This window comes from Geotrypetes seraphini, chromosome 14 (assembly GCF_902459505.1).
Source record: "Geotrypetes seraphini chromosome 14, aGeoSer1.1, whole genome shotgun sequence".
Classification (NCBI taxonomy): Eukaryota; Metazoa; Chordata; class Amphibia; order Gymnophiona; family Dermophiidae; genus Geotrypetes; species Geotrypetes seraphini.
The window spans coordinates 43,233,328-43,252,251 of NC_047097.1; the positions used below are offsets into that span (position 1 = coordinate 43,233,328).

The 18,924-nt window shown below is 40.8% G+C and overlaps 1 protein-coding gene across 4 annotated transcripts in view; it reads left to right on the forward strand.

Annotated features, from left to right (window-relative positions):
• Window positions 1-18,047, forward strand: part of THSD4 (thrombospondin type 1 domain containing 4) — a 1,080,479-nt gene extending 1,062,432 nt beyond the window's left edge. For all 4 annotated transcript variants that reach the window (XM_033919867.1, XM_033919866.1, XM_033919868.1 and 1 more), the window contains 3 exons: window positions 11,445-11,624; window positions 14,031-14,175; window positions 17,572-18,047. In XM_033919867.1, the coding sequence (XP_033775758.1) occupies window positions 11,445-11,624; window positions 14,031-14,175; window positions 17,572-17,714 (468 nt within the window). In that variant the 3' untranslated portion in view covers window positions 17,715-18,047. The remainder of the gene's footprint in view (window positions 1-11,444; window positions 11,625-14,030; window positions 14,176-17,571) is intronic.
• Window positions 18,048-18,924: the final 877 nt, after the last annotated feature.

The window sequence follows — 18,924 nt, forward strand, 5'->3', positions numbered from 1 at the left end:
GGTTTGGAGATTTGATAATTCTTTGGTAGTAGATTCAAATTTTACTGAAGATTTTAAAATAAAAATGATTGATTTCTTCCAAATTAATGATACTAATGATATAAATATGGAAGTATTATGGGATGCGTTTTAAAGCAACCATGAGAGGTAATATTATTTCATATTCAGCATACGTTAGGAAAAAGTTTATGAAACAATTTGTTGATTTGGAAAAGGAAATTAAAGTATTGGAAAGTAATTTAATTAATAGATGGGAGTGGAATACTTTACAATTATTATTAAAAGCAAAAGTTAAATATAATGAGTTATCCTCTAAATTTGTAAGGAATGATTTATTTTCTCAACAAACTCAATACTATGGAAATTCAAATAAGGCGGGTAGAATGCTAGCAAATTATCTTAAAGCAAGGAAAAGAAGAACAAAAATTGTTGTAATAAAAGATAAAAATGCAAAATCACATAATAAAATTGATCAGATTCTAAAACAATTTTTTAGTTTTTATAAAGACTTGTATTCTTCTGAATCTTACAGAGATAGAGAAAAGGATGGATTGGAATTTTTAAGTTCACTTAAGGGGCCTCAAATTCCTGAACATATAAAAGGAAGTTTAGAAGAACCTATATCTTTAAAAGAGTTAGAAACAGCATTGAAGTCTCTTAGAGTTGGATCCGCTCCAGGTGGTGATGGATATACAGTAGAGTTCTATAAATTATTTCAAAATACTTTGTTACCCTATTTGTTAAAATTATATCAATACCAACTGAATAAAAGTTGTATATCAGGTACTATGGCAGATTCATTAATTATTGTCTTACCAAAACCAAACAAAGATCATACTTTGGTATCAAACTACAGGCCTATTTCATTAATTAATGTAGATGGTAAACTTTTAGCCAAAGTTTTGGCATTAAGATTGGCCAAAGCTCTCCCTTTTATTATTGATACTCACCAAACAGGATTCGTTGCAAGAAGACATTCTTCCAATAATACCAGACTGGCTTTTCATACTTTAAATTTAACAAAAGATATTCAGGATCCGGCATTCTTAATTTCTTTGGATGCAGAAAAAGCCTTTGACAGAGTTGAATGGTCTTTTATGTATCAAGCATTAGAATGGTTTGGTATAGGGACTGGTTTTATTCAAATGATTCAGACATTGTATAGCTCCCCTGGTGCTAGGCTATATATTAATAATAATTTATTGGATAGATTTAGTTTACAAAGGGGGGTTAGACAAGGTTGTCCTTTGTCTCCTTTGCTTTTTGATGTTGTTCTGGAACCCTTGTTGATAGCTATTAATCAGGCAAAGGAGATACAAGGAATTCTGTTTTCAAGTTGGGAATATAAGCTCTCCGCTTATGCGGATGATATTCTGCTTTATTTGAGGAAACCAGAGACTACTATTCCATGTTTGCTTGAATTGATTGAAAAATTTGGAAAGTTTTCTGGGTACAAGATTAATTGGAGCAAATCGGAAGTGCTACCACTTAATGTACATTGTACCAAAGGATTATTTGATTCATTTACATTTGTTTGGAAAGAAGATGGATTAAAATATTTAGGAATCAATATCAAAAGTAATATTGAAGATACAGTAAAGGAAAATGAAAAACTTTTATTAAAGAAAGTAACGGAAATGTGTGAGCAATGGAATCCTTTATATTTATCTTGGTGGGGGAGAGTTCAAACAATTAAAATAATGATATTGCCTGTGGTTTGTTATCAAATGAGTATGATACCAGTTTTTTTTCAGGGGTCATTTTATAAAAAGTTGAATGGTATTCTTACAAAATTTGTTTGGTTGGGGAAAAGACCTAGAATTGCTTTAGTAAAGTTACAAAAAACAATTGTGGAAGGGGGGGTAAATTTTCCAAATTTTTATAGGTACCATCAAGCCTATATTTTAAGACAGGGTATGTATTGGGTCCTTCCAGAGCTCATGGAGAATGTCCCAGACTGGTTGTATTTAGAATGGCGACTCATGTTTCCTATACATTTGGTTCATCTTTTGAGTATACCAATGCCTAATAGATACAAAGGGAATAGAATTTTGATTGATACTTGGAAGACTTTGAGATATGTTACTAAATTATCACCTATTCCAATTTTTAAATCATTAAATCAATCCATTTGGCTAAACTCCAAGATTAAAATAGGCGGTCATAAAATTCTCTGGAAACAATGGATCATTGCAGGAATAAGAACTTTAAATGATGTTATTTCAAATGGTAAGCTGCTTAGTTTTTCACAGCTGCAACATAAATATGGTTTTACTAAGTCACAAAGTTTTAAATGGTTGCAGCTGAAGCAGGCTATTCAGGAGGGGTTCCCTGAATGGAAAGATCTTGATACTCAATATAGTTTGGAAATCCTGTGTTTCCAGGCGGATTTCTTGGGTCACCAAGCCGCTAAGTGGTATAAATTGATATATGGTTTTACAAATAAAAAACAAAAAACGGGTCTAAGAGACATTTGGAGCATTGAGATTAAGCATCAAATTTCTGCTTCTCAATGGCCACGAATTTGGTCTTGGAGAATTAGATGTACAGTGTCGGCATCTATGAGACAGACTTGGTTCTTTTTGTTGCATAGAGCTCTTTTGACCCCAGTACGTTTACAAAAGTTTGATAGCTCTAGATCTAATAAATGTTGGCACTGTAATCTAGAAGCAGGGACTTTGGATCATCTAATTTTTTATTGTCCTTGTATTAACGCCTTCTGGAAGTCAATTTGGTCTCAAATTAATTATTTTCTAGAAAATCCAGTTGCTATGTCATATGATACAATTTTGTTTGGAACAATGATGAGAGCAAAGAGTCAAATTTCAGCAAATAATAATAAATTACTAATGATTATGACAGGAGTTGCCATTCAGAATATAACTAGAAATTGGAAAGATTATACAAGACTTAACTATACTTTTTGGTGGAATTCTATATGTTATATTTATAAAATGGAACGAATTCTTGCTATGCAAAAAGGAAATTATAACAAGTTTAAAAAAATTTGGGGGCCATTGATTGAATATTCGAATGATTAGACACTTTTTTTTATATAGAAGAATAATATGATATGGGATTGGGAGGGTATAATGTGTGAGATTCAAATAAAATGTTGATATGTGTGGAAGGGAAGGGGGATGGGGGGATAATATAAGATTTAATATTATATGAAGTATACAAGTGAATTGTATGAATATTGAATGATTGTTGTATACTTGTTATGAGATATGAAAATGAATAAAGAATTGGGAAAAAAAAAAAAAGACCGAAGCACAGGGAAAGGAAATGAAGACAAGAAAATACCAGGATCTAAATTGCATATATACTAATGCAAGGAGCCTAAGAAACAAAATGGGGGAATTGGAATCCATGGCCAATGCAGAAGACATAGACATCATTGGAGTCTCTGAAACATGGTGGAATGAAGAAAACAAATGGGATACAGCACTGCCAGGGTACAAGCTCTATCGCCAGGACAGGTCAGGACAGAAAGGAGGTGGAATAGCCCTATACATAAAAGAAAGCATACAATCGACAAAAATGGACAAAGCAGAGACGACCAACAACCTGGAATCGCTATGGGTTAAAATACCTGGAAGGAAAGGGCCTGAAATAAAGATGGGTCTATACTATTGTCCACCCGGGCAAACCAGAGATATAGATGAAGAAATGGAAGACGAGATGAAGCGTGAATGCAAAAGTGGTAACACGGTTATTATGGGAGACTTCAACTATCCTGGGATAGACTGGAGTCTTGGAAGCTCAAAATGCGCTAGGGAGACAGAATTCCTAGAGGCTATACAAGATTCCTTCATGGAGCAGCTTGTAAGAGAACCGACGAGAGGAAATGCCACTCTGGATCTAATCCTAAATGGGTTAAAGGGACCTGCAAAGGAAGTGGAAATAGTAGGACCGTTGGGAAACAGCGATCATAATATGATCAAGTTCAAGGTCGAAGTAGGAATACCGAAAGGAAATAGAACCATTGTGACAACTTTCAACTTCAGGAAAGGAAACTATGAAGCAATGAGGATAATGGTAAGGAAGAAACTTAGGAACACTTCCAAGAAATGGCAAACGGTAGAACATGCCTGGTCTTTTTTCAAGGACACGGTGAGCGAGGCGCAAAATCTGTATATCCCCAGATTCAGAAAGGGGTGCAAAAAGAGTCAAACAAAAGACCCGGCATGGATAACTAAAATAGTGAAGGAAGCGATAGGCAATAAGAAATATTCATTCAAGAAATGGAAAAAGGTCAAAACTGAGGACAACTGGAAAGAGCACAGGAAGTATCAAAAAGAATGTCACCGTGTGGTTCGAAAAGCCAAAAGAGAGTATGAAGAGAGGCTAGCCAGGGAAGCTCGAAATTTCAAACCTTTCTTTAGATATGTTAGAGGGAAGCAGCCAGCCAGGGAGGAGGTGGGACCGCTGGACGATGGAGACAGGAAGGGAGTGGTGAAGGAAGAGAAAGAAGTAGTAGAAAGACTTAACATGTTCTTTTCGTCTGTGTTTACAAATGAAGACACATCCAACATACCGGAACCTGAGCAAATCTTCAAGGGAGATCAAGCAGAAAAATTAACATCCATGGAAGTGAGCCTGGAAGACGTACGCAGGCAGCTAGAAAAACTAAAAACTGACAAATCCCCGGGTCCGGACGGAATCCATCCAAGGGTTCTGAAGGAACTAAAGGAGGAGATAGCGGAACTACTGCAGCAAATTTGCAATCTATCCCTGAAAACAGGTGTGATCCCAGAGGACTGGAAGATAGCCAATGTTACGCCCATCTTTAAAAAGGGATCAAGAGGTGACCCGGGCAACTACAGACCGGTGAGTCTGACCTCAGTTCCAGGTAAAATGGTGGAAGCACTTATAAAAGACAACATTGATGAACATTTTGAAAGAAAGAAACTTCTGACAACCAGTCAACATGGTTTCAGCAAGGGGAGATCGTGCCTAACTAACTTATTGCACTTCTTCGAAGGAATTAACAAACGGATGGACAGAGGTGACCCCATAGACATCATATATCTAGACTTCCAAAAAGCCTTTGACAAAGTACCCCACGAACGCCTACTTCGAAAACTGAAGAACCATGGGGTGGAAGGAGACGTACATAGATGGATCAGAAACTGGTTAGCGGGTAGGAAACAGAGGGTGGGAGTGAAGGGCCACTACTCGGACTGGAGGAGGGTCACGAGTGGTGTCCCGCAGGGCTTGGTGCTTGGGCCGTCGCTATTTAATATATTCATAAATGATCTAGAAACAGGGACGAAGTGTGAGATAATAAAATTTGCGGACGACACAAAACTATTTAGTGGAGCTCGGACTAAAGAGGACTGCGAAGAATTGCAAAGAGACTTGAACAAACTAGGGGAATGGGCGACGAGATGGCAGATGAAGTTCAACGTTGAGAAATGTAAAGTACTACATGTGGGTAGCAGAAACCCAAGGTGTAGCTATACGATGGGAGGGATATTATTGAAGGAGAGTACCCAAGAAAGGGACTTGGGGGTAATGGTGGACATGACAATGAAGCCGACGGCACAGTGCGCAGCGGCCGCTAAGAAGGCGAATAGAATGCTAGGCATAATCAAAAAGGGTATTACAACCAGAACAAAAGAAGTTATCCTGCAGTTGTATCGGGCGATGGTGCGTCCTCATCTGGAGTACTGCGTCCAATATTGGTCGCTGTACCTTAAGAAAGATATGGCATTACTCGAGAGGGTTCAGAGAAGAGCGACATGTCTAATAAAACGGATAGAAAACCTTTCATACGCTGAGAGATTAGAAAAACTGGGACTCTTTTCCCTGGAGAAGAGGAGACTTAGAGGGGATATGATAGAGACTTACAAGATCATGAAGGGCATAGAGAGAGTGGAAAGGGACAGATTCTTCAAACTTTCGAATAATAAAAGAACAAGAGGGCACTCGGAAAAGTTGAAAGGGGACAGATTCAGAACGAATGCTAGGAAGTTCTTCTTTACCCAACGTGTGGTGGACACCTGGAATGCGCTTCCAGAGGACGTAATAGGGCAGAGTACGGTACTGGGGCTCAAGAAAGGATTGGACAATTTGCTGTTGGAAAAGGGGATAGAGGGGGATAGATAGAGGATTACAGTCCAGGTCCTGGACCTGTTGTGCCACCGTGTGTGCGGACTGCTGGGCACGATGGACCTCTGGTCTGACCCAGCGGAGGCACTGCTTATGTTCTTATGTATACTAAAAAATGATATTTAAATATCTCTGTGGCATTTATGTATACGAGGTGAGTCTTTTTCAAATGAAGGAAACTCCACAATGAGTGGGAATAGGATGAAGTTAAGAGGCTCAGGAGTAATCTAAGGAAATACTTTTTTACAGAAAGGGTGGTAGATACATGGAATAGTCTTCTTGTAGAGGTGGTGGAGACAAAGACTGAATTAAAAAAAGTACGGGTCAGGCATGTGGAATCTCATAGGGAGAGGAGGAGATAAAATATGTTTATATTTATTGGATGCTTCTATACCACTACAAATGACTAGGGAGCCAATTCAGAGCAGTTTACATAAACTTCAGTAAGGGTGTTACAATACATGAGTTAAATATATGTGGATACTGGATACTGCAGATAGGTAGACTGGATGGGCCATTTGGGATATGATTCTGTAAGCGGTATCAATTACAGCCAAGCGCCGCTTTCAGAACTGGGGATACCGGCACTTAACTAGGACCCTAGGCGCTGGAAATGTAAACCAGGGTTTTACAGGCCTACCTTTCCGGCACCTAGGATCTTTGCAGAATCACGGCTCGCATAGCCTGGTGTCACCAAAGTCCAGTGCCATCCCTAAACATACCCACTTCCGGACTTCGACATAATTAGGTAACGCTAGGCGCTGGTCCCAGAGGCTGCCTAGCACTGTCTAATTTTTTTCACTGGGTTTTTGTTTTTTTTTTAATATTTTTTTAACATTATTACATCCATTTAAATAAACATAATATGGAATATAAAGAAAATATACATTATCCACAAAAGAACCAATTTTACCCCTTAGGGGAAATATCCATCTAGCCCACAAATGAAGAAAGATATCTCATGATTCAAATAAACTATATAACAGGAAAAAAAAAATAGGTATAAAGGAGGAAAAAAGAACAAACTTACCCCCCTTCACAAAACCTATTTACCTCTTAGGGTGATATATTTTAAACCCCTCACTAAGAAAAGCTAATAATAATAATAATAATTAATCTTGTTTCTTTCCTTTTAGAAAAAGTTTTAATTGAGAAGATTCCCAAAATACATAATCTTTATCTTGAACATGCAGAATACATTTACAGGGAAACTTAAGGAAAAACGTTGCACCCATTTCAAGAACTTTAGGACGTAAAGCCAAAAAGGCTTTTCTCCTATATTGTTTCCTTGCCACATCGGGAAATATTAGAACCTTTTCACCACAGAATTTTGCCTCTCTATTCTGGAAATACAGCTTTAACATTAAAGTTTTGTCTAACTCGTTTACACAAGTAACTAACAAAGTAGAGCGGGTTTGGATCAAATCCTGAGAATCTTCAAGAAATGTAGTTAAATCTACATCTACAATACTTAATTGATCCATTCCCCCTTCTACTGGAAATTTTTTCTTTTGAGGTATATAGAAAAAGTTAGAGAACATCATGGTGTCAGAATTAGAGACCCCTAATATTTCCTTGAGATACTTTCTCAATAGCATCTCTGGAGATAATAAATGAGTCAGTGGAAAATTAACTAATCTAAGATTCCTTGATCTAACCTGATTCTCACTCATTTCCAACTTATAGTAAATATTCAAGGAATCTTTTGTAACTGCCACCATAGATGTCTGTAAATTCTTTATCTGCTTTCCGAGAGAGAGCGTACGTTTATCTAAATTCCCAATGTTAGCATCTACATTTCCCAATTTATCAACAACTTCATTGGAAAAAACTTGAACATGATTAGTAACTTTCCTTAACATCCCCTCCATCCTCATATTTAAAGTCCACAAATCTTTTAAAGTAACTTCCTCTGGGTTTTCTTCCAACCCCTCTGGTTGATTGGTTATTCCAGGGAAAACTTGAGGCATCTGCGAAAATAAAATTTCCGCAGACAATTGGGGTCGGAGGCTTCAAAAGAAGCCCCTTGTGAACCTGTAGGTTCCAAGTCCCTGGGAAGATCCTGAGGGAGGGGAGGGGTACGCTCTGGAGAACTCAAGGATGCTCCTGAGAATGAATCAGGTTTATCTGTTAACCTATGGGTACCTGGTAGCAATAAATGTTTATCCATAGGTCCAACACTAACTGGTGTTGAAACACGAAGTTTCCCTTTATGTTTCCCCATTTTTATCAAAGAACAAACAAATCACTCATAGATAAGTAAATTCAACTTAACTAGAAGCTGTTCCTTCTCCAGAGGCTCCAATGGCTCTCAAGGGGCTCACGCCCCTCCGGCCATGCCCTGTGGCTGCGCCACAGGAGAGGAGGCTTCTTATCTCCCGGGCGGACCCGATGTTAAGGTGTCCAATTCAGTGCCTGTTCTCAGTAGGCACTGCGATATCGGGAGAAAACTCTCTGGAGAAACAGCAAACAAAAGTTAGGAACTAATCCCTTGGCTCCAGTCTCTGCACCCTCCGAGAGACACTTCCCCGATATTGCCACAGGAGAGGAGGCTTTCTTATCTCCCGGGCGGACCCGATGTTAAGGTGTCCAATTCAGTGCCTGTTCTCAGTAGGCACTGCGATATTGGGAGAAAACTCTCTGGAGAAACAGCAAACAAAAGTTAGGAACTAATCCCTTGGCTCCAGTCTCTGCACCCTCCGAGAGACACTTCCCCCTTTTTAATTGGGTTTTTTAATTGGTTTTTAATGGCATGACCAATTAGCAAGCTACTTAGAACCAATTAAAAATCTTCAGTTAGTCTTCAGTAGGCGCAATCTAGGCACCTACCAGTGACTAACTTTTGGCGACTTTTCAAGAATCTGACCCTTGGCTTTTCTCTGCATCATGTTTCTATGTTTTTGTATTTCTAAGAGGGTGTCACATAAAAAAAACACAGCTGAGATAAGTAATCAACAACTGATGGTAACAGAACATTAAAAGTGCCTGGAAGGACATGCAGTATACAATAAAGTAAATAAATACCAACGGGACAAAATATAAAAGTGTAATGTAAAATTACTAAACTTTAGCCAAAATGCAATAACTTATAAACAAAGGTAAAATTCATAAGGCAGATTTCAGACTGTTTGTTTTGTTATTATTAGAGGTCTTTTTAAATTATTTTTATTTTGTAAGGACTCCTTTTATCAAGCAGCGGTAGAGAGTTTTACAGAGGGACAGTGAGATAAATTTTTCAACACTCATAGGAATTGAATGAGCATCGGAGCATTTTCCTTGCCAGCCAGTGGTAAAACTCTCTACCGCTGCTTGATAAAAGCTGGCGTAACTAATTTGTGTACTCTGCTTTGAATAAAAGCAGAATAGAAATTGAAATAAATGAAATGAAAAGAAAAATACATATACCATCAAAAAAGCTAATCCCAGTAGTCCTAAAAAACATACATAATTTCAAGACATTGGGATATTATATGACCAAAATGAATATACTGTATTTTTCGCTCTATAAGACACACTTTTACTTCCCCAAAAAAGTGGGTGGAAATAAGGGTGCGTCTTATGGAGCGAATACCTCCTACCTTAATTCCTCCGGTGGTCCAGCTCTCCCCTTGAGCCCTGCACTCCTGGCCAGACAGGCTACCATACCTATTAATAAGGTGAATCCGCTTCAGCAATGGAGTGTTCCTAAGTGTTCCTTGTACTGCATTGTACAGCCACCAACAGCACACAAGCTGTGCACTTATCACATGATAATCCTTGCATCTAGCGGGTGGAATTGCAGAACTATACCATGCTAGTGGCAGTGAGCAATTTTTTTAGCCACTGGTCAAATTGTAGACTATCCTTCAGTCTTCACTAGATCCTGCCCCCTCACCCCATAGTTTCCACACCTATTGGAGATGTTGGTATTATGTTCAGAGATAAAGTTTATCCAGCAATCTTTCTGAAATATTGCTTAGAAACAGGGCCAAGGATCAATCTCTGAGGCACAACACTGGTAATATCTTTTGTCTTAGACTGAACTCATTTACCATCTTTGTTTCCTAATACAGTTGGTCATTTTAGGGCCCATAGCCAAGCTACACAGTTTATCTATAAATCCCCTAAGTGAAACTGTGTCACTGGAGGGAATTCTAACACTTGGCGACTCAAGTTAGGTGTGTTGATGCGATGCAATGAACGGCATTTCTTTACAGCATCTCTGTGCCAAGATGCTGTTTGTTGGACAACACTTGTCTCAAATACCAAGGGCTGTTACAGTGAATAGCCTTGAAAATCAATACAAGAACTCTGTAAACAATACAGAATTTAACATGTAAGCAGGTAACATTAAATTTACTCTGAGGCTCTTTACTAAACTGCAGTAAGCATTGACGCATGCTTACCACAGAACAAATGTGTATACTGAAGAGGTCCACTCAGGCATCCTGCAGTAATTTTTGGATGTGTGCGTGCTACCCACGTGTTAAAAAATAAAATGTATGTTTTAGCACTGGGGATGAGTATGGGGGAGCAGAGAGTTGGATGTGTATTGCACTAATTAGCGCAACTATATCACTGTCCATTAACCCTTTGTTTGCCATTATTGCTCAGAAGCAACATGTGTCTTCTATGGCTCTTATGGGAGAGATCTGCATCTCCAAATGCCTGTTACTTGGCACTGTTGCTCTTGTTCAAGATCAAGTTACGTAAATCAACTGTTTCACCATCTGCCAATTAAAGGTTAAACAATTGGCACGTGGTTAATGCATGAGCCCTTACCATGTTAAAAAATAGGTGTAGGTAAGTGCTCACATGCTAATGGGAAAATTAGCACATAGCCATTTATGTTGGAAATGGAAAAATTGGCCTTTGTAACTGTGTTACAGAAGTCCAGAAAGCTAGAGCAAAGCAAAGCTAGTCAGGCCCACTATCTTGTGAAGTTCATCTTGAATAATAACAAGCTGCTTTGCATCTCATTATTAGTTGTCATATGTTCCACTAAAAACTCATGTATTAAGGACAACTAATAACATGTCTTTGCTAAGTAATGCCCATTAATTAGGAAATAAAACACAGTATTCCATTAGCACTCTTTAGTAACTTTCCTTCTTGGTTGTCTTTGGATTTCAAAGGAAATTGATTTTGAAATTCAGAAAAAAGATTCTTTGCTTTATATGGAGCTACCTGTAATTTCTATCAATCTTATTTTGGCAGACCTATGCAGTATTGCAAGTTTTGATATTACAGAAATCCAGTTTACAGCATTTTCAGTAGGGCTTATTAATAATACTAAAGAAATAGAATACTTCATGGCAATTTCTCACATTTTTTGTTCCCTCATGTAGTGCTCAGTTGAATGTAACAGTGGAACCCAACAGAGAGAGGTTATTTGCATAAGAAAAACCTTGGGTAGTTTTACTGTGTTGAACCCCTATGAGTGTTCGTTCTTGGAAAGACCACCCAGTCAGCAAACCTGCTACCTAAAACCCTGTGGCGTGAAGTGGTTTCATACAGAATGGAGTACTGTAAGTGACTAGTTTATATATTTTGGCATCCAACAGACCTTTTTTTTCTTTTTTCTTTTTTTTACCAGGACATTACCATCCTGTTAAAGAATACTACTATTTTCCCTTCTTTTCACCAAAATGGGTGCTATTGTTATATATGTTTTAGAACTATTTATATTATTTTGATTGGTTTGATTGAAACAGAAGTAATATACAGTATACAGGGTTTGAATTGTGTAAATAATTCCTTGAGTCTGACACCTTGATGATCTAACAATCCAACTGACTCTCTCACAGGCTTTCTGCTTCTAATGTGCCTGAAAAGAGTTTTGCTATGAATTTTTGCATCTAATGCCAGCTTCTTTTCAAATTCTTTTAGCCTTCTTTATTGATACTTTGCATCTATGTAACTTGCCAGTGCTTTTTCTGCTCAGTGGCGTAGTAAGGCGGGCGGGGCTGGGGGGAACGGTCTTCCTTGGGGCACCCCTCCTCCTACCCCTGCTGTGCATGCCCACCCATGCCCCTTCCCCGTACCTTTTAAACTTCAGCGTGAGCAGCAACGAATGTACTGCCCGCGTCGGCTTCGACGGTCTCTCAGATGTCACTTCCTCCTGGAAGTTACGTCAGAGAAAGCGCCGAAGCCGAAGCAGACAACACATTCATCACTGCTCATATCGAAGTTAAAAAAGTACAGGGAAGGGGTGCAGTGGCGTGGGTGGGGAAAAGGGCGGGAGAGGGGCGCCAGTCACCCTTGCTATGCCACTGTTTCTGCTTCTTGTTTTCTTCATTTGGATCCCTTTTTCCCCCATTTTCTAAAAGATGTCGTTTTTGGGCTCTAATAGCCTCCTTCACCTCACATGCTGATTGTTATTTGACCTTCCTTTCTTTTTTGATTTGTGGAATACATCTGGCCTAGAGGCTTCCAAGATGGTATTTCTAAACAATGTCCAAATCTGCTTTAAACTCGTCTTTTACTAAGATGCGCTAATGGATTTAGTGCACGCTAATAAATTAATGTGCATTGTCATATGCACCATAGGTATACAGATGGCTGCACAACATTTAGCGCATGCTAATCGTTTGTGTAGGGTAGGCTAAAACTGTTAGCACACCTTAGTAAAAGGAGCCCTTCACTTTGCAGCTGTTCCTTTCAGCTTTTTTTAAACTATTTTCCTCATGTTATACTTGCCCTTTCAGAAATTTTACAGTAATTTCTTTAGTGTCCTCACTCCAGTTATCTCGAATGTGATATTGTTTTGATCACTATGGCTAGTCTCAAACCATTATGCTTCTTAGCAATTCCTGCATTCTGCGAAGGACTAGATCTAAAATAGCTTCCTCTCTTGTCACTTCTGAAACCAGCTGCTCGATAAAGCAGTCATTTATTCCATCTTTATCTCCCTAGCGTTTTCTAGAAACATAGAAAAATGAAGGCAAATAGGCCTACATTACCGGTGCCTATGTTTAACAGTAGCTGCAATTCTGGTAACAGCGCCTACACATGATTGATACACATTTTGTAGGCGCTGGCCAATGTAGGCATGGTTTCAAGAATATGGCCCTTTGTCTGTACCACCTCCATTGGGAGGCCGTTCCAAATATTCACCACCCTCTCCGTGAAAAGGTATTTTCTGACCACACTTGAGTCTATCCCCTTTCGCTTTCATCCTATGCCACCTCATTTCAGAGTTTCCTTTCAATTGAAAGAGACTCGTCTCGTGTGCATTTATGCCTCTTAGGTATTTAAACATCTGTATCATATATCCCTTCTCTCCTGTCTTTTCTCCAAAGTATACATACTGAGATCTTTAAGTCTGTCCCCATGACAAAGATCACTGACCATTTTAGTAGCCTTCCTCTGGACCGACTCCAAACCGTTTATATCTTTTTGAAAGTGCAGTCTTCAGAATTGTATACAATATTCTAAATGAGGTCTTGCCAGAGACTTATACAGGGCCATCATTACCTCCTTCTTCTTACTGGCCATTCCTCTCTCTATGCACCCAAGCATCCTTCTAGTTTTTGCTATTTCTTTTTCTACCTGTTTGGTTTTTCTACCTTACCTATTTACCTTTGCTCAGAAATTTTATTTCAAAAAATTTAAAAAGGCCTTAAAAACACTTTGAAAAAAAAAATTTGCTCCATATACAGTACCATCTTTTGCTAATTTACCAGGATTGGTGAAACAAGGCACATTTCTAGAGCACAAGACTACTTTCTTTTAATACATTGTAACTTATTTTTCTAATGCTACTACTTTAATATATATTTGTAAACTGCTTAGAATAGATGGTATTTAAATAACTGGTATATCAAGAAATAAAGAATCCTGAAAAGTTCTAAAATCTGTATTCTGTTGGAGTGAATTATAGTAGCTTGCTGGTAATCTTTGTCATTATGAGTTGTATTTTGTGGCATATACAGTGCTCCAAGACCTGCGAAGGTGGATTTCGAGTTCGTGAGGTACGATGCCTATCGGATGATTTATCACCTAGTGATAAGTGTGAGTCACAGTATAAACCAGAAGACACAGAATCATGCAACCCTCAGGAATGCATACCCGAGATAGGTATGACTAAATGAATGCTGCTTTAAATGCACCAGTTATGATTTTCAGTCTTGTCAAAAATCTAAATCTGTCTTTTTAAGTTTACAAATGCAAGAACAGTGGGCTTGATATTCTTTTTTTTTTTTTTTAAACTTCTTTATTAATTTTCAAAACAAGAACAAGGGACACTGGATCATTTGTTGTTCTATTGTCCCTTGATACTCAACTTCTGGAAGTCTATCTGGGGAAAAATTAATAGGATACTGGAAACTTCTATCCCATTGTCATATGACATTGTTTTATTTGGGACCTTGTTACAAACTATGAGTCCAATCAGTGCAAACCAGAATAGATTACTTATTATGACAGGGATAGCGATGCAGTTACCGTATTTTCACGCATATAACGCGCGCGTTATACGCGTTTTTACCTACCGCGCATACCCCTCGCGCGTTATATGCGTGAGCGCGGTATACAAAAGTTTTAAAACATAGTTCCCACCCCGCCCGACTCACCCCCCCAGCAGGACCACTCGCACCCCCACCCCGAACGACCGCTCGCACGCGCTCCCACCCGCACCCGCATCCACGATCGGAGCAAGAGGGAGCCCAAGCCCTCTTGCCCGGCCGACTCCCCGACGTCCGATACATCCCCCCCCCCCCCGGCAGGACCACTCGCACCCCCACCCCGAAGGACCGCCGACTTCCCGACAATATCGGGCCAGAAGGGAGCCCAAACCCTCCTGGCCACGGCGACCCCCTAACCCCACCCCGCACTACATTACGGGCAGGAGGGATCCCAGCCCCTCCTGCCCTCGACGCAAACCCCCCTCCCTCCAACGACCGCCCCCCCACCAAGAACCTCCGACCGCCCCCCCAGCCGACCCGCGACCCCCCTGGCGACCCCCACGCCCCCCCCCCCCCCCTACCCCGTACCTTTGGTAGTTGGGCCAGAAGGGAGCCCAAACCCTCCTGGCCACGGCGACCCCCTAACCCCACCCCGCACTACATTACGGGCAGGAGGGATCCCAGGCCCTCCTGCCCTCGACGCAAACCCCCCTCCCCCCCAACGACCGCCCCCCCCAAGAACCTCCGACCGCCCCCCCAGCCGACCCGCGATCCCCCTGGCGACCCCCACGACCCCCCCACCCCCCTTCCCCGTACCTTTGGTAGTTGGCCGGACAGACGGGAGCCAAACCCGCCTGTCCGGCAGGCAGCCAACGAAGGAATGAGGCCGGATTGGCCCATCCATCCTAAAGCTCCGCCTACTGGTGGGGCCTAAGGCGCGTGGGCCAATCAGAATAGGCCCTGGAGCCTTAGGTCCCACCTGGGGGCGCGGCCTGAGGCACATGGTCGGGTTGGGCCCATGTGCCTCAGGCCGCGCCCCCAGGTGGGACCTAAGGCTCCAGGGCCTATTCTGATTGGCCCACGCGCCTTAGGCCCCACCAGTAGGCGGAGCTTTAGGATGGATGGGCCAATCCGGCCTCATTCCTTCGTTGGCTGCCTGCCGGACAGGCGGGTTTGGCTCCCGTCTGTCCGGCCAACTACCAAAGGTACGGGGAAGGGGGGTGGGGGGGTCGTGGGGGTCGCCAGGGGGGTCGCGGGTCGGCTGGGGGGGGGCGGGCGGAGGTTCTTGGGGGGGGCGGTCGTTGGGGGGGGGGGGGGTTTGCGTCGAGGGCAGGAGGGCCTGGGATCCCTCCTGCCCGTAATGTAGTGCGGAGTGGGGTTAGGGGGTCGCCGTGGCCAGGAGGATTTGGGCTCCCTCCTGGCCCGATATTGTTGGGGAGTCGGCGGTCCTTCGGGGGGAGGGATGTATCGGACGTCGGGGGGGGGCATCAGGCTTTCAGGATGGGGACAGACCTTCAAGGGGGGACAGTGCACGGAAGTCAGGGGGGGTGAACGGAGAGTCGGGACAGCGCACGGAAAGTCAGGGCGGGCGAAAGGAGCATCGGGCAGCATGCGCGGTATACCCGTGAGCGCGGTATACCAAAGTTTTTGTACATATCATCGTGATTTCTGCGCGCTATACCCGTGTGCGCGTTTTATACGGGTGCGCGTTATTTGCGTGAAAATACGGTAATTACAAAAAATTGGAAAAACTGGGATAGACTGAATTTTAACATCTGGTGGGAAACCTTGTGCCAGTTTTATAGATATGAGCGAATGAATTCAGAACAACTGGGACATTACAAAAAAATTAATGAGACTTGGGGACCATTGGCAACATTTGTAAAAACTGATCAATAATATAAGCCTTTGATTTCTAATAGGAGGGCTTGATGTTCAAAAACAGTTATGTGGCCAACTTTTGTGCCCTACTGAATACTGACGTCAGAAAATGTGCTATCTTTTAGACCTCAGAGACAAAATATAATTTATTCAATCCATGTTCGATTAATTGTGTCAGTTTGCAATAAATACTAGGACAACTAGAGCATATCAAATAAAAGTGTATCCTGCTATCTTCATAGCTATTATACCATATGGGTTGTCGCTGGAAACATCGTTCTCTAGTTGCTATAAGAGGGTGCCCGGAAAAGTTATCAGCCCAACCAACTTCCTAAATTCTGAGCGTTATTTTGCCACTGAAGCTGAAAAGAGTCTTATCTTATTTCATTAAGTGTCAATTTGCAGAAACGAAACTCTATGTTTTGACATTATTTTAGATCATTGATTGAACCATAATCCCACATCATTATCTTCTTGGTTGAGCTGAGAACTTTTCATCACCCCTTCGTATACCTCTTGCATTTCTTTTCCTGTTATTACTAATTTTTTCTTTATGACATCAGTATTCAAAAGTAGTTATGCTTTGCTTTCAGTATTATGGTCTAGGTAATCCATTAACGTTTGGCTTTATAAGTCTCTTATGATCAAAATCGTGCTGATAGTCGGCCTCTGTTAATACAAAATACATATGCCACTCAAACAGTGTGTATAACTTTATATGGATAAGATATCTGCTTAAAGTTATATGCATTTATATTTAGCAAAAATGAAATGAGAACTCTACAAATGTTTCTACTACATATAAGACTCCTGATGCAGGCCAGTTTGGCCGAAACACGTATACGTCGAGTCACTGAGTGAATAAAGCAGAATCGTGAATTAAACCAGCTCACCTGTTTTCTTTGGGCATCTCCACTGTTTGTTCACTTATAGAATAATGTCAGTTACGTGCCAAGGTGATGCATTTAGGTGCACTCAAGTACACCTGCTGTTGACATGGCACAAGTGGGCATGCCTAAATGTAGATGCCAATTTATACTAGTATTCTATAAGAATCATTAAGCCTATAGGTGCTTTTGAGTACCAAACTTGTAGCGCCCAGTTATAAAATTGCACCCCTAACTTTATATGGCTAAACTGCTGTAATATCGTATGTTAATTTTTGTATGTCCTGTTTTCCTTTCCACAGATGAAAACTGCAAGGATAAATACTACAATTGCAATGTGGTAGTGCAAGCTCGACTCTGCGTGTACGCCTATTACAAGACCGCTTGCTGTGCTTCTTGCAAAAGAGCAGCCAATAGGCAATCAGGGTTTCTGGGTCGAAGATAACATCTGTTTTGTTATTGTAGCAACAGAAATGAACACAGCATATTGTGATAAAACAGTGTTACTGGCAGTGTGGAGTACAACAGATTACACATTTTCTAAAGACATTTGTTTTCAATTTCCTTAGCACTTACTGTAACAGAAGGCCATCTGCTCCCAATCACACCTTTTCTGTTACCATCCTAAGCTGCATAGGACTTTTTCCCCCCTATAGATTTATAATCCACGATCTTCTTCCAAGCAATATGTTTGCTGATATTGGATCAAAAACATTTTAAATCTTTTTAAAAAAGAAGGAAAAAAAAAGTAAAAAGTTTAGTTAAAAAAAAAAGGTGCCAGCATCACGAAGAGGAATTGATTTCAGAGCACTCTATAGAGAAAAAAAAGTTTCTCCAATGATTGGACATTTACTTTGATACCCGGATGAAAGCTGTTCTTTGCAGTTTTGGGACTTTTTGAAATGAACGGGTTCAATGATTACATTATTATTAGCAGGAAGTGTAAATATTTAAGAGACATTCCAATATTAATAAAAAAAACAAAACAGTGAATCCCATCTAGTCTGTTTCTACGATATAACAGTGTGTACTTGCTGCTCCTCAAATCCATCTGTTTATGTATGAAAATTAAGGACCTCTTTTACTAAGCTACACTAAAAAATGGTCTGCCACATTTCCTTTATCCCCCATTAATGGCCATACGCTAATATCCCAATTAGCGCTGGCCTTAAGCATTTGAGCCCTTACTGACACCTATTTACTAGACAGTAAGGCTGGATTGTCAAAACGGCACCAGACTCGGCCAGCACCTGAAAAAACGGCACCAGTCGGACGTCACTCAATCTACAGAACCATTTAGAGAATCACAACCTGGGCTGAAAAGAAGCATCTGAAATGTAGGCTAGGGTTTTTCAGGCCTACATTTCTGGTGCTTATCTTTGATATAAAATTTTCAGGCCTACATTTCTGGTGCTTATCAGTGCCAAACATCAACCCTCCCCCCTCCCCCCAAACATGCCTCTTTTGATGTTCGGTGCCAGTAAGCATCTGTGTAGACGTGATTCAAGTGCCTTTTTTTGTAGGTGCCTCGCCCCGCCTACTTTTTTTTCTTAATTAGTTTAATGGCCAATTAAAGCATTTAACTTAGGTGGCGTTCAGGCGCCCACCAGCATCTTTCAAATGGCGCCGTTTTGAGAATCAGGGCCTAAGGGCTC